Raw genomic sequence first — 21,990 nt, 5'->3', positions numbered from 1 at the left:
TCTGCTCTGTGGCTTGTAACGAGGTTCTTCTAGTCTTGGCAAACAGGCGTTAATAAAGTCAACAGTTGCAGGCATAGATTTTAGTCAGGCAACATTGCTGGATTTTTGACACTGATACAAACCATTGTGCTAAGACCACTTTTTGGTGGTGGTATAGCAGTGAAACAGCAAAAGTATAAATTGCTGTGAGTGGAGAGAATAAACCTTTGGTACACTGTAGTTGCACTGTACTGTTAATATTGTGCCCAGGGGTATAGAGGGAAGAGCTTGTTAGGGTGTGTTTTTGATTTGACAGGGTGAAACGTTCCATGTGAACACACAAGTATGAAGAGTGCAGGTTCCTCTGAAGCAGACAGGTAAATCTGATGCTTCATCAACCTTATGTCTACCTTCTCTGTCAAGCCACACCCTATCCTAAGGCATGACTTCTATAATGGGATATATCAGGTATTGCTAGACTACTGCACACATAGAATGATTATGAGGGGTCCATTGTTTCATGACTCTGCTCTCTAAGGGGTATGGTCCGTGATCTTGCAACCTTTAGAATGTAGCAGTAGCCACACCATAGACCTAATTGTAGGTTGACTGAAGCTTACTGTACATAGCTACTCTCATTCGAACTTTGATACTATAGTTATAATCATGCCTTTAAATATAGGATAACTCAGAATAATCATTCTATGAGTACACTAAAGGTTATGGTCTGCAAGGGGTATAAGGTCTTACAACCTTTGAAATGTAGAAGGGTTAATAGTATTGGCATACTTGAACACAGCATAGGCCTAATTGTAGTAGGTCGACTTTGATAATAAAGTTTTTCTACCTATAATCTGAGATTTTAGATGTATGGTCTTTGTATGGTCCCTTGAATACATTTTTGCATAGTAAAATAAATGGGATGCTCTTTTTTCAATGCAATGGAGCCAACTTTCCTTGAGATGAGGAGCACGGGGCTTGCATTGTACCAGAGGCGGAGGGATGGGTCTATGAAGGGTCTTGTTTCAAATTCTGTGCTGAGACGCAGGCGGAGTAACAGCAACCACTGAGAAGGAGGATCGGTGGAAAATGTATAGATAGGCTAATTGTAACGTTCTAATGTGCAGGAGTAGCGTTCAAAATTTAGAGCCCAAGTTTACAGAACAGAAGCTTGGACATTGTAAGCGCTGGACGGTCATGACGAATGAGAATCTGTGGCGATAACAATGTTTCATCTTTTTCCACTCTACATCCTTGGATACGTTACGCGCGTGTGTATTCGTTTAATTTCAAGAATGTGTGTGATACAGAGTGCGAGGAGTACTATAGTGCGAGGACCGTAACGACTCTAATGTCCAATTACAATCTAAAGTTGTAAAAATGCACGCAGCTACCAGCCTCTCAATGGTCAGTTTGCTAAGTTTTGGCTATCTATCCATGGAATGGATCAAGCCGAATAAAGTGGAGGAGCACACTCAAAACGATCCCTCTATTACGTTTGAGCCCAAACAACCACCACACATCATATTCATACTGACGGATGACCAAGGCTTCAATGACATAGGTTACCACAACCCGGACATTCGTACTCCAACTCTAAACAAACTGGCCTCCGAAGGGGTGAAGCTGGAGAATTATTACGTTCAACCTATCTGCACTCCGTCACGCAGTCAGCTGATCACGGGCAGGTAAACGTAAACCTATACCTAACGTAGCAGACGTAAAAATAACCTAGCATAACCTCAGTTTGCGTCAGCATCTGGCTTCAATTTTTGAGCACTTCCCAAAGCCGACTTGTCGAAGACAATCTGTCGATATGCACTTGAGCAAGTCACTTAAACATCGTCGCTCTGGATAAGAGATTCTCCAGAATTAAGAATTCTCTTGATCACACCGTTACACTTATTGTTTTATGAAGGCTACATTTTTATCTGTAATTACGGTGTACATCCAGGTGAGGAATTACAATGTAGTTTCCTAATTATACACCTATGTATTGATACACTACATATAGTTGTGATGCATCATGATCAAGATGCAGGGTGCGTTTAGAGATAAATATGCGCATGTTAAAATGCATTCCATTATGCCAACTGGTGTTCCCCAGGGCCTCAGAGTCAGAACAGTACAATGCCCTTACTCACGTAGAGTGCTTATAAATGTCTCCCCCAGTGCTGGAAACAAATGTTGCTATGTAAACGTTCTGCACTAATGAGCTGTCCATAGTGATCTTTATCCCATGCAACACAGAACAACAGCAGCATTTACTGGAAGTTCTCCTGTTGGCAGCTATAGTCAGTCATAACAGATGAGTTAGTCTGAAGATCATTCATAAGTCAATAAGAATTGTCAGGAAATCTAAACAAAGTCGTTTTTGTTTTCCCATGGGAAACAGGGTAAACCCTGGCTGTCCTGTAAGTCTCAGAAAGCCATTGCACAGACATTGAACCAGGTTTGAATACATATACAATAGAGGTGAGGGATACGTACATATTCCACATAGTCATGCACTTGGTGTACTTTACCAGGAAATAGCTGTAAATTGTTGGGGAAGATAAATGCTGTAGATAACTCACTTTCTACCCCAGGTACATGAGCAGAAACATCTGTTGTTGAGATGGACTGTGGAGAGATGGAGGGTGAGAGGCCAGTATTGTGAAACAACGGTTGAGGGCTGCTTTATCTGCTCTAGCAAGCAGAGACCAGATAAACACAACCATATGAGCGCCAGCGTAGGAAGATTACAACCATATGAGCACCAGCGTAGGAAGATAACAACCATATGAGCACCAGCGTAGGAAGATAACAACCATATGAGCACCAGCGTAGGAAGATAACAACCATATGAGCACCAGCGTAGGAAGATAACAACCATATGAGCACCAGCGTAGGAAGATAACAACCATATGAGCACCAGCGTAGGAAGATAACAACCATATGAGCACCAGCGTAGGAAGATAACAACCATATGAGCACCAGCGTAGGAAGATAACAACCATATGAGCACCAGCGTAGGAAGATAACAACCATATGAGCACCAGCGTAGGAAGATAACAACTATATGAGCACCAGCGTAGGAAGATAACAACCATATGAGCACCAGCGTAGGAAGATAACAACCATATGAGCACCAGCGTAGGAAGATAACAACCATATGAGCACCAGCGTAGGAAGATAACAACCATAGCACCAGCGTGAGATAACACCAGCACCAGCGTAGGAAGATAACAACCATATGAGCACCAGCGTAGGAAGATAACAACCATATGAGCACCAGCGTAGGAAGATAACAACCATATGAGCACCAGCGTAGGAAGATAACAACCATATGAGCACCAGCGTAGGAAGATAACAACCATATGAGCACCAGCGTAGGAAGATAACAACCATATGAGCACCAGCGTAGGAAGATAACAACCATATGAGCACCAGCGTAGGAAGATAACAACCATATGAGCACCAGCGTAGGAAGATAAACCAACACCAGCGTATATGAGCACCAGCGTAGGAAGATAACAACCATATGAGCACCAGCGTAGGAAGATAACAACCATATGAGCACCAGCGTAGGAAGATAACAACCATAAGATGAGCACCAGCGTAGGAAGATAACAACCATATGAGCACCAGCGTAGGAAGATAACAACCATATGAGCACCAGCGTAGGAAGATAACAACCATATGAGCACCAGCACCAGTAGGAAGATAACAACCATATGAGCACCAGCGTACCAGGAAGATAACAACCATATGAGCACCAGCGTAGGAAGATAACAACCATATGAGCACCAGCGTAGGAAGATAATAACCATATGAGCACCAGCGTAGGAAGATAACAACCATATGAGCACCAGCGTAGGAAGATAACAACTATATGAGCACCAGCGTAGGAAGATAATAACCATATGAACACCAGCTTAGGAAGAGAATTGAAAATGAACGACACAACGCTTGGGTGGAGTCCTTGTCTCCTCAGAGTAATGTACCTAAAACACACATTATGTTACCTCTATTGAAGTACTCAGAGAAGGTTGTACTTATTGATATGCCTTAACGTCTTTTAGAGTTGACAACTTGGGGAGGTCTTATCGAGAAAATGTAGGGTTGCTAAATATTTTTTGGTGAGAATGGATTACTAGGAATCTCAGTTGTGGCGTTTGCTTGAAGTACTTTTCAGGAGTGGTGATGTTGGCATATCACACAGCTGCTGCTGGGCTGCAGCCTGAACAACAACTGTGGGGCCATCAGAGCACTGTGTGTGTGTGTGTGTGTGTGTGTGTGTGTGTGTGTGTGTGTGTGTGTATGTGTGTATGTTTGTGTGTTATGGGGTCGGTTGGAAGCCTGTCACTAGGGGAACAGTTCAACCTAGTTCTGGATCTTCAGAGCTTTTGAAAGGAGAGTGTAATTAGCTGTTGTCTCCCCGGCAACACTCAGGTAATGAACAAGAGCAAGAGGAGTTGATGAACAGACAGGAGCAACACACTTTTTTTTTAGGCTGAGGAGTGAGGACATGACACACGATCTTACTGAAAAAGAGTATAATAGCGTAATAGCCATCCACTCGACATCTAGAAACAGGCCCATTTACAGTTAGAGATGGGAGTGAGGGAGGTAAGGAGATAGGGAGGGAGGGAATAGAGCCGTGGAATGTTTATTTGTAGGTGTGTGTATATCTGCACTGCATCACCCTTTACATCAACTCTCAGTAGACCCTATCACCACATGCTCATTCAGACCCAGTGTGGGCCGTTAGATAAAGGGGCTCATTCAGACCAAGTGTGGGTCGTTGGAGGAAGGAGCTCATTCAGACCCAGTGTGGGCCGTTAGATAAAGGGGCTCATTCAGAATCACTGTGGGTCGTGGGCGGAAGTGGTTCATTCAGAATCACTGTGGGTCGTAGGAGGAAGGGGCTCATTCAGACCCAGTGTGGGTCGTGAGGGAAGGGCTCATTCAGAATCAGTGTGGGTCATAAGAGGAAGGGGCTCATTCAGACTCAGTGTTGGTCGTTGGAAGAAGGGGCTCATTCAGACCCAGTGTGGGTCGTAGGAGGAAGGGGCTCATTCAGATCCAGTGTGGGTCATGTAGGAAGGCGCTCATTCATACTCAATTTGGGTTGTGAGAGGAAGGGGATGATTCAGACCCAGTGTGGGTCGTAGGAGGAAGGGGCTCATTCAGATCCAGTGTGGGTTGGGTAGGAAGGGGATGATTCAGACTCAGTGTGGGTCGAAGGAGGAAGGGGCTCATTCAGACCCAGTGTGGGTCGTGTAGGAAGGCGCTCATTCATACTCAATTAGGGTTGTGAGAGGAAGGGGATGATTCAGACTCAGTGTGGATCGCAGGAGGAAGGGGATCATTCAGACTCAGTGTGGATTGCAGGAGGAAGGGGATCATTCAGACTCAGTGTGGATCGCAGGAGGAAGGGGATCATTCAGACTCAGTGTGGATCGCAGGAGGAAGGGGATCATTCAGTCTCAGTGTGGGTCATGGGAGGAAGGGGCTCATTTGACTCAGTGCGGGTCGGATATGGGAAGGGGCTTGCCTGAAGGAAGTGGAGTGTGTCTGCGTGCTTACTGCAGTGCAGACCACCCAAATATCAGACCATGCAGATAACCTGGGCGGCCAGTCAACAGTTATACAGGGACAAGGTACAAGTGTTTTAATGTTGTATAAGGTAACTGAAGTACTACACGCTACTAAAAATAGGGAAATGTTCAAGGTTTATGAAAAATGCAATATTTTTTTTATGTAGAATGGTTTGGTATTTCTGTTAGTGGCATCAGCACAGACATCGTAGTGTTTATTATAGTTCAGTAGGGGGCTATACTTGTTCTTCATATTTCTGCAACATTCCTTTTCTCACCCGTAACACTCTTAGAAAAAAGGTGCTATCTAGAACCTAAAATGATTCTTTGACTGTACCCAGATGAGAATACTTTTTGGTTCCAGGTAGAACTCTTTTGGTTCCAGGTAGAACTCTTTTGGGTTCCATGCAGAATAATAGCCAAATAATATTTTTGAACTCCTTTTTTTCAGTGTATCCTCGCACAGTATGCCAGTAATACCCTTCTCCTTCCATTTAAGGAGACTCCTGGCAGAAAACAAACGCTTATGTTTACATGAGTGGTTCCTTAAAGACTAATTGACTTCATTAGTTGCCTTTTATGGCTTGAAAGCTGTAGTCAGGCTGTAAAACAAGCTTTGTCAACCACACTGTAATTAAAAGGTTGGTAGAGCACAAACTACTTATCTGTAATGACAGAGTATCTTCAGTAAGGCTGTTCTAAGCATCATGACTGTATTTTGGAATCAGTTCCAGCTGAACGTGTTTTGTACATAATCAATGAGGATGATTAAGATTTGGTATTGGATATTATTTCTCTTTACACAGATACCAGATCCACACAGGCCTTCAGCATTCCATCATCCGGCCTCGACAGCCCAACTGCCTCCCCCTGGACATGACCACACTCCCACAGCGACTGCAGGAAGCAGGGTACGCTACTCACATGGTGGGCAAATGGCATCTTGGCTTCTACAGGAAGGAGTGTCTGCCCACACGCAGAGGCTTCCACAGCTACTTTGGCTCTCTGACGGGCAGTGTGGACTACTACACGTATGGTTCCTGTGACGGACCAGGCCTATGTGGCTACGACCTCCACGAGGGGGAGACCGTGGCCTGGGGCCGTGGAGGCAAGTTCTCCACCCACCTCTACACACAGAGGGTACGCAAGATCCTGTCCACTCACGACCCGTCCCGCCAGCCCCTCTTCATGTTCCTCTCCCTCCAGGCTGTCCACACGCCCCTTCAGTCACCCAAGGCCTACATCTACCCCTACCGCGGGATGGGGAACGTAGCCAGAAGGAAGTACGCAGCCTTGGTGTCCATCGTAGACGAGGCTGTACGCAATGTCACCTACGCTCTGCGCAAGTACGGCTACTACCGCAACAGTGTGCTCATCTTCTCCACTGACAACGGTGCCCAGCCGTTCACTGGGGGGAGTAACTGGCCCCTACGGGGACGTAAAGGGACCTACTGGGAGGGAGGTGTCCGTGGTGTGGGCTTCGTACACAGCCCACTGCTGCATAACAAGCGGAGGGTCTCCAAGGCCCTCATGCACATCACTGACTGGTATCCAACCCTGGTGGGTCTGGCTGGGGGTAACGTGTCACTGACTGAGGGTCTGGATGGCTACAATGTGTGGCCAACCATCAGTGAAGGCAAAGAGTCTCCACGCCTGGAGATACTCCATAACATTGACCCGCTCCATCGGCGCACTGGCCTGCCCCCATCTGGTTCTGGGCAGGAGGCCCAGCATTTGTGGGACACCACGGTCCAGGCTGCCATCCGGGTGGGGGACTGGAAGCTGCTAACAGGGGACCCGGGCCATGGAGACTGGGTCCCACCACAGGTACTGGCCAACTTCCCCGGCAGCTGGTGGACCCTGGAGCGGAACACTGGAGGAACAGGGAAGTCTGTGTGGCTCTTTAACATCACAAGAGACCCCTATGAACGCAGTGACCTGGCGCTGCAGAGGCCTGATGTGGTCAAACAGCTGTTAGCACGTCTGGCCTACTACAACCGCACTGCCGTCCCGGTCCGGTTCCCAACTGACGACCCCCGGGCCAACCCAGACCGCAACGGGGGAGCCTGGGTACCCTGGGTCGGGGGGGACGAAGACGAGCAGAAATGGAACGGGGTCTACAAAAAGGGGAGGAATAAAAGGAAGAAGAAATGCAAGCTGGGTAAACTGAGATCCTTTTTCAAGAAACTGAATACAAGGATAATGTCCAATAGAATATGAGCTGGGAAAGTGAATGACACTCAGTCACATGTAGCCTTCGTCAGGGTTGGGTAGGTAACTTTCTAAATGTATTCCGTGACTCCTCAATCCTGACTATACATTTAACACGGCAACAATATTCTGAGCCAGCAATATCCGTTTTCACACCTGTGTGTGCTTGTGAAAAGGGAAAATGATATTTACTATTGTGCATCTCTTTGTCTGTGCCTTTAGATGTTTTTGGATGTAAGACTATTGTGTTCTATGGTATTTGTTAAATGTTCCACTACATCTATACGTAGTGTGTAGCTAAGTGAATTGAACATGCTGCATGTATACTTTGACCTACTCAATTGTGGGTTAATGGACTACTAATTAACTGACCTGTTATGGGAATGTTTTTGAGAATGTCTAAGAAACGAAACAACTTCTTTTTTGTTGTTGTTGATAACCACAGAAAGTAACGTCAGATTCTTTACTTCTTTGTGAAAACCAAAGACACTACCCACTGGGAAAAAACTGGTTGAGGCAATGTTGTTTCCACGTCATTTCAACCCCCCAAAAATGTGATGATGTTGATTCAACGTAGAAAACTCATTGGATTCACAATAAATCATCAGCATAAGGGCATTTGGTCTTTTTTACACCCAACCTTTAACCTAAACCCAATGACACGGTGACATTTGTTGTTGAATTCACATTAGTTGACAACTCAACCAAGTATAAATCAAAGCTAGATGTTGAACTGACGTCTGTGCCCAGTGGGTAATACCATATTCCTCTATATGTCTTTGTGATAACCACAGAAACTAACATCATATTCCTCTATATGTCTTTGTGATAACCACAGAAACTAACATCATATTCCTCTATATGTCTTTGTGATAACCACAGAAACTAACATCATATTCCTCTATATGTCTTTGTGATAACCACAGAAACTAACATCATATTCCTCTATATGTCTTTGTGATAACCACAGAAACTAACATCATATTCCTCTATATGTCTTTGTGATAACCACAGAAACTAACATCATATGCCTCTATATGTCTTTGTGATAACCACAGAAACTAACATCATATTCCTCTATATGTCTTTGTGATAACCACAGAAACTAACATCATATGCCTCTATATGTCTTTGTGATAACCACAGAAACTAACATCATATGCCTCTATATGTCTTTGTGATAACCACACCTTTTTACTTCTTTGTGACACCCCCATCTTGACAACAGACAGACAGACCATTGGTGGACATGAAGGTATGTCATCCTACTTTGGTAGGCAACTGTGCACAACCTAATGGAAACTGAAAGGAAGAGTGTTAGTGAAATGATATGTCTTGAAGTTATTATCTTAAGACTGCTCTCTTCATGTCACAACAGTCTGTAGAAGGTTGTAAAGGGGCTGTGCTGATAGTGGATTTTCTCCAATGGAAACCATTCAACTCTGTAGTAAATGATTGATTCAGAAATCTACCAAGAATGTAATCAGGCCTCAGCAGGGAATTTAAATACAAAGGTCTGTCTGGCCTTCCTAAACACAGCTAGGGCCTATTCTAGGGTTCCCCAACTGGTGGCCCGCGGCCGAATTTGGCCCGCATGTGATTTTATTTGGCAACCCAAGTATTCTGAGCCAAATTATTCTTTTTTTTTTTTTAGAATTTTGTTATCTATATTTTTACATTTTCTTTTACTGTTGGACATAAAATACTGTAAAAACATCAGACAATCAGCTCGAAGTGGTTTTCATTATGGAAATCTGTTCCAAAGTATTCCTATGCATAATAGAGAGATATATGTGATTGTATATAAATGTAAGCAAGGTTTGAAATGTAAATGTTTTAGTCAAATATTATATCTGTTTGGGCCGATTGCGGTCAATTTGCAGTCAAAAAATGATTTGTAATTATGTTCCAACCCCCTGACCCTCCACTCAAGAACAAAATGGTCCCATGACTGAATCTAGTTGATTCAGCCTACTCCCACTACACACTGTAAATAATGTATTCACCAACACACCATAGTCTTAGACTCTGCTCTCCCTCTTCAGATTTCCCTCAACACTGCATGACACAAGCTTTCAGGAAGAACTCCAAGAAAATCAAATCAAATCAAATCAAATTTATTTATATAGCCCTTCGTACATCAGCTGATATCTCAAAGTGCTGTACAGAAACCCAGCCTAAAACCCCAAACAGCAAGCAATGCAGGTGTAGAAGCACGGTGGCTAGGAAAAACTCCCTAGAAAGGCCAAAACCTAGGAAGAAACCTAGAGAGGAACCAGGCTATGTGGGGTGGCCAGTCCTCTTCTGGCTGTGCCGGGTGGAGATTATAACAGAACATGGCCAAGATGTTCAAATGTTCATAAATGACCAGCATGGTCGAATAATAATAAGGCAGAACAGTCAGGTGGAAGTTGAAACTGGAGCAGCAGCATGGCCAGGTGGACTGGGGACAGCAAGGAGTCATCATGTCAGGTAGTCCTGGGGCATGGTCCTAGGGCTCAGGTCAGTTGAAACTGGAACAGCAGCATGGCCAGGTGGACTGGGGACAGCAAGGAGAAAACTACTCTTGTTGTCAAAATATTACAGTGTTACAGTGGCTTTCAAATACACTCAAGGTTGTAAGAGGAGCAGCTGCAGAGAGACTCATCATCTCAGAAAATAGTTAATGATATCTCTGAATCTGAGGCATTCAAGAAAAACAAAATGTCCAGGAAAAATGCTTGGGCCATTATCTCTTAACTGTTCAGTAAAGCAGATGTTTGTCTCCATATGGGAACTATGGAGAGGGCAGACGTCTCCTGGAATAGAAGACGAAGAGATGACAGATGATCTCTGTCCAGCTGTGTGTGTGTGTGTGTGTGTGTGTGTCTGTGTGAGAGAGAGGGGGTAAATTGGAGGGGGAGAGAGATAGAGATCGGACAAGTGCATTTATTAAAGACCATAATTCATCTAAAGTGAACCAAGGCTGACTCACTGGCCATTACTACTGTCTGATTAATGACATGGACAGATCTTAATGCACATGATTTTGTCTTTTCACAGTAATGTGAATCTCATAGAGATGACTCTACATAGAGTTAATGGGAGATATTTCCATTTTAGGCCATTTACTCCCCATTCTACTTAGCATTGGAGTTTATTGCACTGTCTATTTTGTGCTACCTGAAGAGCTTTTACTATGTGATCTACAATCCTCCCGTGACCTTTACCAGTATGAAAAGGAGCATTGGCAAGTGTAATTGTACATTTTTTAAACTTGAGTTGATTTAGTAAATATTTTCTTAACTATTATTTTTCTTAAAACTGCATTGTTGGTTAAGGGCTTGTAAGTAAGCATATCACATTAAGGTCTCCACCTGTTGTATTTGGCGCATGTGACAAATACAATTTCATTTGGTTTGAATATAAAATACAGCTAAGAGAAATGTATGGATGTGGTAGAGGAGGATTTACAGAATGAATTTGTTTCTATTGTGAGCTCTCAGAAAAGGAGCTTGTCAGAGTTGACACAATGCAGTTGTTATGCAGCAGATGACTGTGTTGAGTGACTCATGATTTCTTTACATGTTATAGGGGCCGTTCTTATCACTGTGGTTCGCTCCTTATGACTGAGACACATTTTTGTCACACTTTATTTGGATAGTCCCATACAAAACATTAGGAACACCTACCTAATATTGAATTGCACCCCCCTTTTTTTGTCCACAGAACCACCTCAATTCGTCAGGGCATGGATTACAAGATGTCGAAAGCGTTCCACAGGGATGCTGGCCCATGTTGACTACAATGCTTCCCACAGTTGTGTCAAGTTGGCTGGATGTCCTTTGGGTGGTGGACCATTCTTGATACACACAGGAAACTGTTGAGTGTGGAAAAACCCAGCAGTGTTGCAGTTCTGGACACAAACCAGTGTGCCTGGCACCTACTACCATACCCCCTTCAAAGGCACTTCAATATTTTGTCTTTCCCATTCACCCTCTGAATGGCACACAAACACAATACATGTCTCAAGTCTTAAAAATCCTTCTTTAACCTGTCTCCTCCCCTTCATCTATACTGATTGAAGTGGATTAACTAGTGACATCTATACGGGATCATAGCTTTCGCCTGGATTCACCTGGTCAGTCTTTGTCTTGGAAAGAGCAGGTGTTCCTGTTGATAAGCAACTGCTTGCTAAGGTTAGGGTTAGGGTAGGGTTTAGAATAAGGGTTAGGGCTAGGGGAAGGGTTAAAGGTTAGGGGAAGGGTTAAAGGTTAGGGTTAAAAGGCCAATGCAGCTGTTTTTATATCGAATTGTAACTTGTACTCTGGGAGTCGGGAAGCAAGTTCAGGAGGTGTATTTAATAAATAAATGAACATAGAACAAAACAAGAAATACGGGTAGCTTACAGACATAAACGCTGGAACAGAAACAAGAACACCTGGGGAAAGAACCAAAGGGAGTGACATAGGGAAGCTAATCAGACAGGTGATGGAGTCCAGGTGAGTCTGATGAGCTGCTGATGTGCGTAACGATGGTGATAGATGTGCGTAATAATGAGCACTCTGATGACCTTGAGCGCCGGAGAGGGTGTATATGTGACGCAAATCATTTCTGGTTAACAATAACTACCTTACTGTAATAGTTGTACATTAAAATTGACACATAGCTATTCAGCTAAATACATTCTCAAGCAAGAATTTAGCTAGGACTGTCCGGTAATGGTCTGGGTTGGGAGGGGGAAACTGAATACTAGCTGTTATTGGCAGAAAGGGTTTGGAACTCTCTTTGTTATTGGTCTGTTAACCAATTCACCACCTGGTGATGTCCCCAGACAAGCCGAAACTCCCGTCCTTGTAAATCTGCTGATTAGATGGTCATGTGTAGATTGTATTTTAAACCAGCAGCTATCAGGAGATAACACTGATACAAAACGTTCATACTTTTACCATGTTAGTTTCATCAGCTGTGGTACAATATGATACAAAACACAGGCACATTTGAATTTTGACTACACTGGGCCTTTAAGTTTAGGGTTAGGATGTGTGTTAAGGTTAGGGCTAGGGTTAGTAGATAGTTGAAATGTTGACAGTTATTCACCATATACTGACCATCTAAACCATCTACTACATTAAACCATCTACTATTTGGACTATCCAAATAAAGTGTTACCCAGATTTCTTTCAGATGTGAAATATTGTGTCCAGAGCTAGCGACATTTCAGGCAACAACAGGTTTTTCACCCCCTAGCTTGACCTCTGAACTCCCTGCCAGTTCTCTTCCAGAGCTTGATTCTATGGTGCAGCTGCCTGTATCCCTGGCTGCACTCACGGACCCTGCAGACAAACTCAACCCAAAGTCTCCTAATCCCATCCATTACTCCGTATAGTACTGGCATGCCTCAGCCTCATCTCATGTTACCATGACTACTGCCAAAGAATGTTCTCTGCTCACTAGACTGAAGTCTGGGTTTGGACCATCAATGTCAGTCACATCAACCCCTGTTGATACCTGAACAAAGAATGTTCTCTGCTCACTAGACTGAAGTCTGGGTTTGGACCATCAATGTCAGTCACATCAACCCCTGTTGATACCTGAACTCTCTCTCTCATTCTCTCTCTCTCTCATTCTCTCTCTCTCTCTCTCTGATCCTGCAGGCCCAACCCCTAGCTTCTGGATTGAAGTGGTCTCTCATGCGCTAACAACATGCAATAGTTGGGGAACACTGCACGGTAGAAACATACATAGCTGAGGCTGTCAACATTGTTGACATTCAAGTGATTTACACTCTTCAGCATCATTACATCATGGAGCCTGGGGGATAGTCATATATCATGGAGCCTGGGGAATAGTCTTATCATGGAGCCTGGGGGATAGTCATATCATGGAGCCTGGGGGATAGTCATATCATGGAGCCTGGGGGATAGTCATATATCATGAAACCTGGGGTATAGTCTTATCATGGAGCCTGGGGGATAGTCATATCATGGAGCCTGGGGGATAGTCATATCATGGAGCCTGGGGATAGTCATATATCATGGAGCCTGGGGAATAGTCATATCATGGACCCTGGGGAATAGGGGAGGGTCATATCATGGAGCCTGGGGATAGTCATATATCATGGAACCTGGGGTATAGTCTTATCATGGAGCCTGGGGTATAGTCTTATCATGGAGCCTGGGGGATAGTCATATCATGGAGCCTGGGGGATAGTCATATCATGGAGCCTGGGGGATAGTCATATCATGGAGCCTGGGGGATAGTCATATCATGGAACCTGGGGGATAGTCTTATCATGGAGCCTGGGGAATCGTCAGACTTAGTTTTGACTCGCTCTCACACACCTCTACGTTTTCCTCTACACAATGCACAGCCTATCAATTGTAGTTAGATTAGAGGGAAAATATCTGCTCAGACTTGTTAGACCTCAGTTTGAATTCTATCTACAGAGCATCGTTCAGCAATAATAGTATAGTAAATGTAATGAATATCCACATATTTCTTTAAACTACAGTATACAATTCAATCTTAATAATTTGTATTTCCTAAGAGTTAGCAAAGCTTTTCTAATGTCTTCTAACATCTACTGTGCATCCACTGTCTCCACAGTGAGACAGCTCTCCCACTAAGTAGGCTGCAGGCATAGGGTCAATTCCATTTTAATTTCAGTCAATTCAGAAAGTAAACCAAATTGACATTTTCCCAATTGAAAAGCATTGATGAGACTGTCAACACTTCCGGAATTGACAGGTATTGAAATGGGAATTGACCCTAAACCTAGCATTGCATCCTGTCAGTCATGTAGTCAGGCAGCCAGTCAGGCAGGCAGACAAATAGTCAGGTAGTCAGGCTGCGATGCGAGTCAGGCATAGGCACCACTGATGTTGATTCTGTCTGTCAGATAGCCAAATCCTACAGGAGCAGAACTGCAGGAAGGAGCCTCAGGAGTCCCTGGGGATCTCATGGCATTCAGTAGAGACAAAACACTAGTTCTAAAAAGGTAAGCTAGGCCACTGAATGTCATTAGCGACAGAGGAAGTATTTAGAACTAGTTTTGGAGTTTTGCTCTTGTTGCTGTGGAACTAGAAGACTGTTAAAGCAGGGAGAATAGTCATCTGTATAATCACTTCTGCATTTGTCAAAATCCCCTTTGATCCCCTAGAATCACCACTGTATCTTGGCCTCCTACAGCGGAGGACATTACAGTAGAGTGTCGTGGAAATTTCCTCTATTTACCTAATCATGAGAGCAAACCACACACAAGTCAGAGTTAGTTATCAAAGTCCATATTTAATTATATGAGCTCTATCACAGCCCTGTGCCTCTCAGATCAATTCAGTGTCTATCAATGAATTCTCTGAGAGTCCCTTACACATTGCAGCTGAGATCCTTTAATAGCAAAAAACACACATAGTCAGACAGCATAGACATAATAAATCATTCAGCTTTGTCTCCTAAACTGTTATTTTGTCAAACTCAGAACCATAAACCAATCCTCCATATCAACAGGCATATATCAAATCCATCCTATCTTGACAAGATCCCAGAGACTCACTGACTGGCACACAGACATTGTGGAGCCAAGAGATACACGCTTGACCTCTCCCCTCTCTCCGGCCCAAACAACTTAGTCTTGACATAGAACAGATACTGCAACCCCGCCACAGTATTATACAAAAATAACATTCTGATGAGAAGTAACTTACAAACATATGATGATGATACCAACCAATTCTGATTATTCCCCAACAAGAGGAACAGGCCAGATTCAGGGCACCTGTTCACACCATTATAATCCAGATAAGAGTAGCACAGCATTAAGAACTGTAATATCAAATGCTGCTCTGGCTGATTGCCTGCTCCAGATGACTTTTCAAATATCCACTCTCTCTCTGCTCGTTAGCCCACAACGTTAGCACAACTTGCTAGGAGGCAGCCACACACACACACACACACACACACACACACACACACACACACACACACACACACACACACACACACACACACACACACACACACACACACACACACACACACACACACACACACACACACACACACACACACACACACACACACACACTCATCTCCTTAAGAGAGACCAAACAAATTACATAGACATGCATCTTCATATCACTGATAAGTTGCAAGACCTTGGTTTGTTTATTCCTTCCAGGATGGTTATATGAGTCACCCTCAATGAGCCCACACTCTTTGTAGCCCATGTCATCTCTTCTATCTTAACCTATCTGATTTTATTGCCAGCCCAACACTCTTAATAGCTAGGCTATCTGCCGCCCTGATCTGAGGACAATGCTTCATGTTCGCTCATGGAGGTTTATTGGCTTCAATTCATTACTCACGAAGGCAATTTGAGGGAATATCGCCTTGCTCATACATTTCCATCATGTCATGCTATACATATGACACATACTGTTTCCCAGATCAATCTTGTGATCTTAAGGTGTTTCCATTTAAATTCCAATTAGTGATAAATGAATTAGGCCTAGGAAACCTGTGATCCAATTAGATGTGTGCGAATCATTCATTCTTCAGTGCCTCAGTATTTGCTGAACCGTTATTCAATGTAAATTCAACACATTGACGTGAGTGTCATACCACCTGTCAACACTTGGGGACAGTCATTATCCTGTGTCATATCCCACTCCATTTGTGCCTTGGGTCTTCAACAGGGGCAATTATAATGTTTGGTGACGTAATGCACCTTGGAAGCCCCTCTTTTCATCACATGTGGCAAATTAGCAGCTCTGTGAGATGCCTGAATAGATGTGTTCACATCACATCATAAAGAAACATAAACATGAGCAGGTTGTTCTGATTGAGGTGATAGAAACCAACAGGGGATTTCCAGATGAGGATCAACACTGACCAGCCGGTCTCTATCCATCTCTGGGTTAGCTCTGTCCCTGGCCGCAGAGATCTGGCCCATAGACTGGGTCTGACTTCATCCATTGAATGTGGCTCCTGTTGGCTCAGGCTTCCCCAGGTATGTGTGTGTGTGTGTGTGTGTGTGTGTCTGTGTGTGTGTGTGTGTGTGTGTGTGTTATTCCAGGGAGACCTGCTGGACATTTTAGATGGTATATATGTTGATTGAAACCCTTTCCATTCTCTACAGTTTTCTAATTTATTACTCAGTTTTATACAACATTGTTGACCTAACCAAGTCATTTTTGCAGGTGTCAGTCAAGGAGGAGATTGATGCCTAAGAGTCTGTTGTTGAGATTGTAAAGCATGATACTGTATTCCACCATCTTGTTCATTATTGAAATATAATGTTTTACTAATGATGCTCATGTTATGGACTGTAGTTGTTTCAGCTCCCAAGCAGGAAGGCACTTATGGAAGTCTCTCTAGATGGGAGCATTTGCTAATTGACTGAAATCTAAATGTATAGGGAAAGAAGGCCTATCCCCCCCAAGTCTATCACTCTCTGCTTTCTGAGGAGATGCACTCGCAGCCAGCAGACCGTGAAAGCTCAGCCTTGTCCTGGCTTGACAGCAACAAAGCCATGTGGCCAATACGCGGCCTGTTTTAGAAGTGAATCACAAAGTCCTGAGCCGGGCTGATACCCTTAAGGGTAGACCAGGCGGTCTGCTGGAGTGGCATTGAGTTACTGACTCAAAGCCACAAGAGGGTAGAACATATTTCCAACGTTGCTTGTTTAGAAGCGTCAGTATACTGTATTTCTATTGGAAGTATGGAAGAGGGGGAAGGGCTGTGATGAAATCTTAATGAATCTCCCAACTCTGTCAGAGACATACTGTATACGTCAACAAGGAGGAATGACTTAGTCAAGCGTTTCGTTTTTCCCAGTGGGGTGTACAGGTTCACAATGGGCTGAGTGGGTTAGTGGCTGAATGTGTTGTGATCGACAAAGGGGCTATGCAGAAATCAACAGTGACAAAGATCTTAAATATCTTCTTCATGAATAATTAGGATATATTCCCTTTAGGCTATATGTGACATGGTTTCCACTAGACTAGTATCTGGTCATTGACCATGGCGTGTAATGCATTAACCTGCAGGCTATACAGCCTGGTCTCATAGACTACACGTAACATGGTACATGTAAAAACGGGACTCTCAAATTAGTATGATATGATACGTTTGGTATGGTTACATAAGATAGAAGGTTAAGTCAAAAATGGAAGTAGGGTGGTTGGTTGGGGTGGATAGGTAGGTGTATAATGGGAACATCTAGCAACCCAAAGGTTGTGATTTCAAATCTCGTCACAGACTATTTTTGTTAATTAGCAACTTTTCAAATACTTACTACTTTTTAGTTACTTTTCAATTACTTAGCATGTTAGCTAACCATTCCCCTAACCCTAACTCTTTTAGCTAACCCTTTAACTTAACTCCTAAACTTAACCTTAACCCCTAGCCTAGCTAACGTTATCCAGATAGCTAACATTAGCACCTAGCTAGAATTTGTAACATATCATACGTTTTTCAAATTCGTAGTATATTGTACATTTTTCAAATTCGGGAACATGTTGGACATGTTGGACAATTAATGCATACCATACGAAATGTAGCATATCATACTAAATGGAGTGTCCCGGATTTATGTACAGAATAATACGAAAATCTCTGAGTCCAGGTTGGGCTATAAGGTGTTGTAGATGATTCCTCCATGAAGCAGAGCTGACTGTGATGATAACATGAGGAGTAGGTGGGTGAGTGTGGATTCTGACTTAACCTTCATTGTGAGGGCCTACAGTTGGTTGGTGTGTTATTTTCATAATAATAACATAATAGTACATCAGAGAAATATTTTCAGACCGAAGAAATTAGAGATATTAGTGATTCCTTAATCAAAAGTTAAATGACTGGTATTTTAATGTATTTGGGGCTTGCTTGGTTGCTTGATTAGTTATATTAGTGGATTGAAGTGGATGTATATTTAATCTTTCACTTTGCTAAGTATGTGTGTATGCACATATGTTTCCGTGTTTGTGCTCATGTATGTGCTTGTCCATATGTGTGCACTGTTTGAACTCCCCCGTGTTAAGCTGCCTCCTCCCCTGTCTGTCTGTCTGTCTGTCTGTCTGTCTGTCTGTCTGTCTGTCTGTCTGTCTGTCTGTCTGTCTGTCTGTCTGTCTGTCTGTCTGTCTGTCTGTCTCTGTCTGTCTGTCTGTCTGTCTGTCTGTCTGTGCCTGCCTCTGTCTGTCTGTCTGTCTGTCTGTCTGTCTGTCTGTCTGTCTGTCTGTCTGTCTGTCTCTGTCTGTCTGTCTGTCTGTCTGTCTGTCTGTCTGTGTCTGTCTGTCTGTCTGCCTGTCTGTCTGTCTGTCTGTCTGTCCCTGTCTGTCTGTCTGTCTGTCTGTCTGTCTGTCTGTCTGTCTGTCTGTCTGTCTGTCTGTCTGTCTGTCTGTCTGTCTGTCTGTCTGTCTGTCTGTCTGTCTGTCTGTCTGTCTGTCTGTCTGTCTGTCTGTCTGTCTGTCTGTCTGTCTGTCTGTCTGTCTGTCTGTCTGTCTGTCCTGTCTGCCTGCCTGTCCTGTCTGTCTGTCTGTCTGTCTGCCTGCCTGCCTGCCTGCCTGCCTGTCTGTCTGTCTGTCTGTCTGTCTGTCTGTCTGTCTGTCTGCCTGTCTGCCTGTCTGCCTGTGAAGTGTGCGTTTGGAGAGGAGGGGGATGCAGTTGCCATGGCAATGGGGCTGTGTATTCAGGAGTGCAGGCAGAGCTGCGATTGGAGGAACCAGGCGAAGCGGGCGGGCAAAATGTTGGAGCAAAACTGACAGCCAGCATTGCCCCCCTTCACTTCCACTCCGTAGATCAGGATAGTGATAGAGAAGCTTGCCTCTCATCAAGGCTTCCAACAATCCTCTATCTATCGCTTCCAATTGCTTCCGCTCCAAAAAGCACTCGACTAAAGGTCCAGCTGAAACCCTCCACCTCAGATCATGACCACTACCATCTGCACCCGCTTCACTGAGGAATTCCAGATGTTTGAGGAACTGGGCAAGTAAGTTCCACAAGACATTTTTCTTTTTTTTTTACTCATACAAAGGGGTATTTGGCATTGCATTTGGGGCCTGTGTGACAATGAAAGATTACCTCTTTGTTCAGTTTGAGTCAGAGGCATTTGTTCACAGCAAGTGAGGGAGTATTGATGAAATATTTGTTGGCAGAACTGAATAACATTACTCTTCTAAAGAAATCCCTTTATGGTAGGAGACCGGAAAGGTGTTTTAGCTGAGGAAATATAACTTCGATGAGAGAAGGGAAGAGTAAAGAGAATGATCAGGTGGGAATTAACAGGTGGGATCAGGTGAGAATTAACAGGTGGGAATTAAGAGGTGGGAATTAACAGGTGGGATCAGGTGAGAATGAACAGGTGGGAGTGCCAACTTATTTCTGACATTTCTCGTCTGATAATTATTTCAGGAGTCTTGAGTCACATAACATTTTCCTAAATGGAGTGCATTTAGGGGTAGTATCATCACTTAGAAGACATAACTGATCTGCCGTAAGTGGCTACCTCTTCACACAGGAAGCTGGAAGATGTCTCTCAATGTCATATTGGACCCTAGGTCGAGACAGAGATTCAGCCTGGTGGAATAAAGCGAGAAGACTCGACTTTAATATTGGATATCGGTGCTCGGTGGTTCACATTCATCCTCTAGGTGGTAACACACATACACACACATACACAAAACACACACATACATTCACACAAAACACACACATGCCTGCCCACACAAAACACACACTGCCCTTCTTTTCCAATATCTTCTGGTAACTTGACAGCTCAATTATTTTGATTGTCTGACAGTTATCAAATATTTCACACCAGGTAAAATAATATTGAATGGTTCTCCACCAATCTACATAAATGGAAAAGAGGACATATTGAATTAGCTTACTATATATACATTCTGTTAATATATAATATGCAATTTAGCAGACGCTTTTATGCGTGCATACATTTTATGTCACGCGTGGATACATTTTAGATATGGGTGGTCCTGGGAATCAAACCTGCTACACTGGCATAACAAGCACAACGCTCTACAAACTGAGCTACAAAGGACCAAAGTACCTGTTTATTGTTAGTTCACAATTTGAAAAAGTCCTCAGGGGTCTAGGAGTTTAACATTTTAAAGTATGTTGGATTGAAATATTTGATGGTGCTACATTACATGTTTGATGGTGCTACATTACATGTTTGATGGTGCTACATTACATGTTTGATGGTGCTACATTACATGTTTGATGGTGCTACATTACATGTTTGATGGTGCAACGTGAAATGCTTGATGGTGCTTCATCGAACCCCTTGTTTATAGCATTATGCTGTATCTGGTTGTATGCAGTATGTTGTGTATGCAGAGGAACATGGCTGTATAGTATGTATGCAGAGGAACCTGGCTGTATAGTATGTATGCAGAGGAACCTGGCTGTATAGTATGTATGCAGAGGAACCTGGCTGTATAGTATGTATACAGAGGAACCTGGCTGTATAGTATGTATGCAGAGGAACCTGGCTGTATAGTATGTATGCAGAGGAACCTGGCTGTATAGTATGTATGCAGAGGAACATGGCTGTATAGTATGTATGCAGAGGAACCTGGCTGTATAGTATGTATACAGAGGAACCTGGCTGTATAGTATGTATGCAGAGGAACCTGGCTGTATAGTATGTATGCAGAGGAACCTGGCTGTATAGTATGTATGCAGAGGAACCTGGCTGTATAGTATGTATACAGAGGAACCTGGCTGTATAGTATGTATGCAGTGGAACCTGGCTGTATAGTATGTATGCAGAGGAACCTGGCTGTATAGTATGTATGCTGAGGAACCTGGCTGTATAGTATGTATGCAGAGGAACCTGGCTGTATAGTATGTATGCAGAGGAACCTGGCTGTATAGTATGTATACAGAGGAACCTGGCTGTATAGTATGTATGCTGAGGAACCTGGCTGTATAGTATGTATGCAGAGGAACCTGGCTGTATAGTATGTATGCTGAGGAACCTGGCTGTATAGTATGTATGCAGAGGAACCTGGCTGTATGCATATGTAGTGTATGCTGAGGAACCTGGCTGTATGCATATGTAGTGTATGCTGAGGAACCTGGCTGTATAGTATGTATGCTGAGGAACCTGGCTGTATAGTATGTATGCAGAGGAACCTGGCTGTATAGTATGTATACAGAGGAACCTGGCTGTATAGAATGTATGCAGAGGAACCTGGCTGTATAGTATGTATGCAGAGGA

The 21,990-nt window shown here is 43.6% G+C and overlaps 2 protein-coding genes across 8 annotated transcripts in view; both read left to right on the top strand.

Moving 5' to 3' along the window:
• Positions 1-981: 981 nt before the first annotated feature.
• Positions 982-8,961, top strand: arsib (arylsulfatase family, member Ib). Its single transcript, XM_024397697.2, has 2 exons — positions 982-1,667; positions 6,368-8,961. Exons 1-2 carry the CDS (start codon positions 1,360-1,362, stop codon positions 7,779-7,781), a joined length of 1,722 nt encoding a protein of 573 aa, XP_024253465.1. The 5' UTR covers positions 982-1,359; the 3' UTR covers positions 7,782-8,961.
• Positions 8,962-19,482: 10,521 nt separating this feature from the next.
• camk2a (calcium/calmodulin-dependent protein kinase II alpha) overlaps positions 19,483-21,990 on the top strand; it is a 92,621-nt gene continuing 90,113 nt past the window's right edge. For 4 of the 7 annotated variants that reach the window (XM_024397696.2, XM_042311457.1, XM_042311459.1 and 1 more), the window contains exon 1: positions 19,484-19,737. In XM_024397696.2, coding sequence (XP_024253464.2) covers positions 19,676-19,737 — 62 coding nt within the window. In that variant the 5' untranslated portion in view covers positions 19,484-19,675. Of the gene's footprint in view, positions 19,738-21,990 lie in introns of all 7 variants that reach the window. The other 3 variants (XM_042311455.1, XM_042311456.1, XM_042311460.1) reach the window with 3 other exon arrangements.

This window comes from Oncorhynchus tshawytscha, linkage group LG33, assembly GCF_018296145.1.
Source record: "Oncorhynchus tshawytscha isolate Ot180627B linkage group LG33, Otsh_v2.0, whole genome shotgun sequence".
NCBI lineage: Eukaryota > Metazoa > Chordata > Actinopteri > Salmoniformes > Salmonidae > Oncorhynchus > Oncorhynchus tshawytscha.
The sequence above is the reverse complement of the archived record's forward strand: the minus strand, read 5'-3'. Positions and strand labels throughout refer to the sequence as shown.

What these genes read in the sequence shown, in the direction of transcription:
- arsib (XM_024397697.2), top strand. Translation starts at nt 1,360, where the DNA reads ATGCACGCAGCTACCAGCCTCTCAATGGTCAGTTTGCTAAGTTTTGGC. An exon ending in AGTCAGCTGATCACGGGCAG is followed by an intron (nt 1,668 to 6,367) that starts GTAAACGTAAAC and finishes CTCTTTACACAG; the next exon opens with ATACCAGATCCACACAGGCC.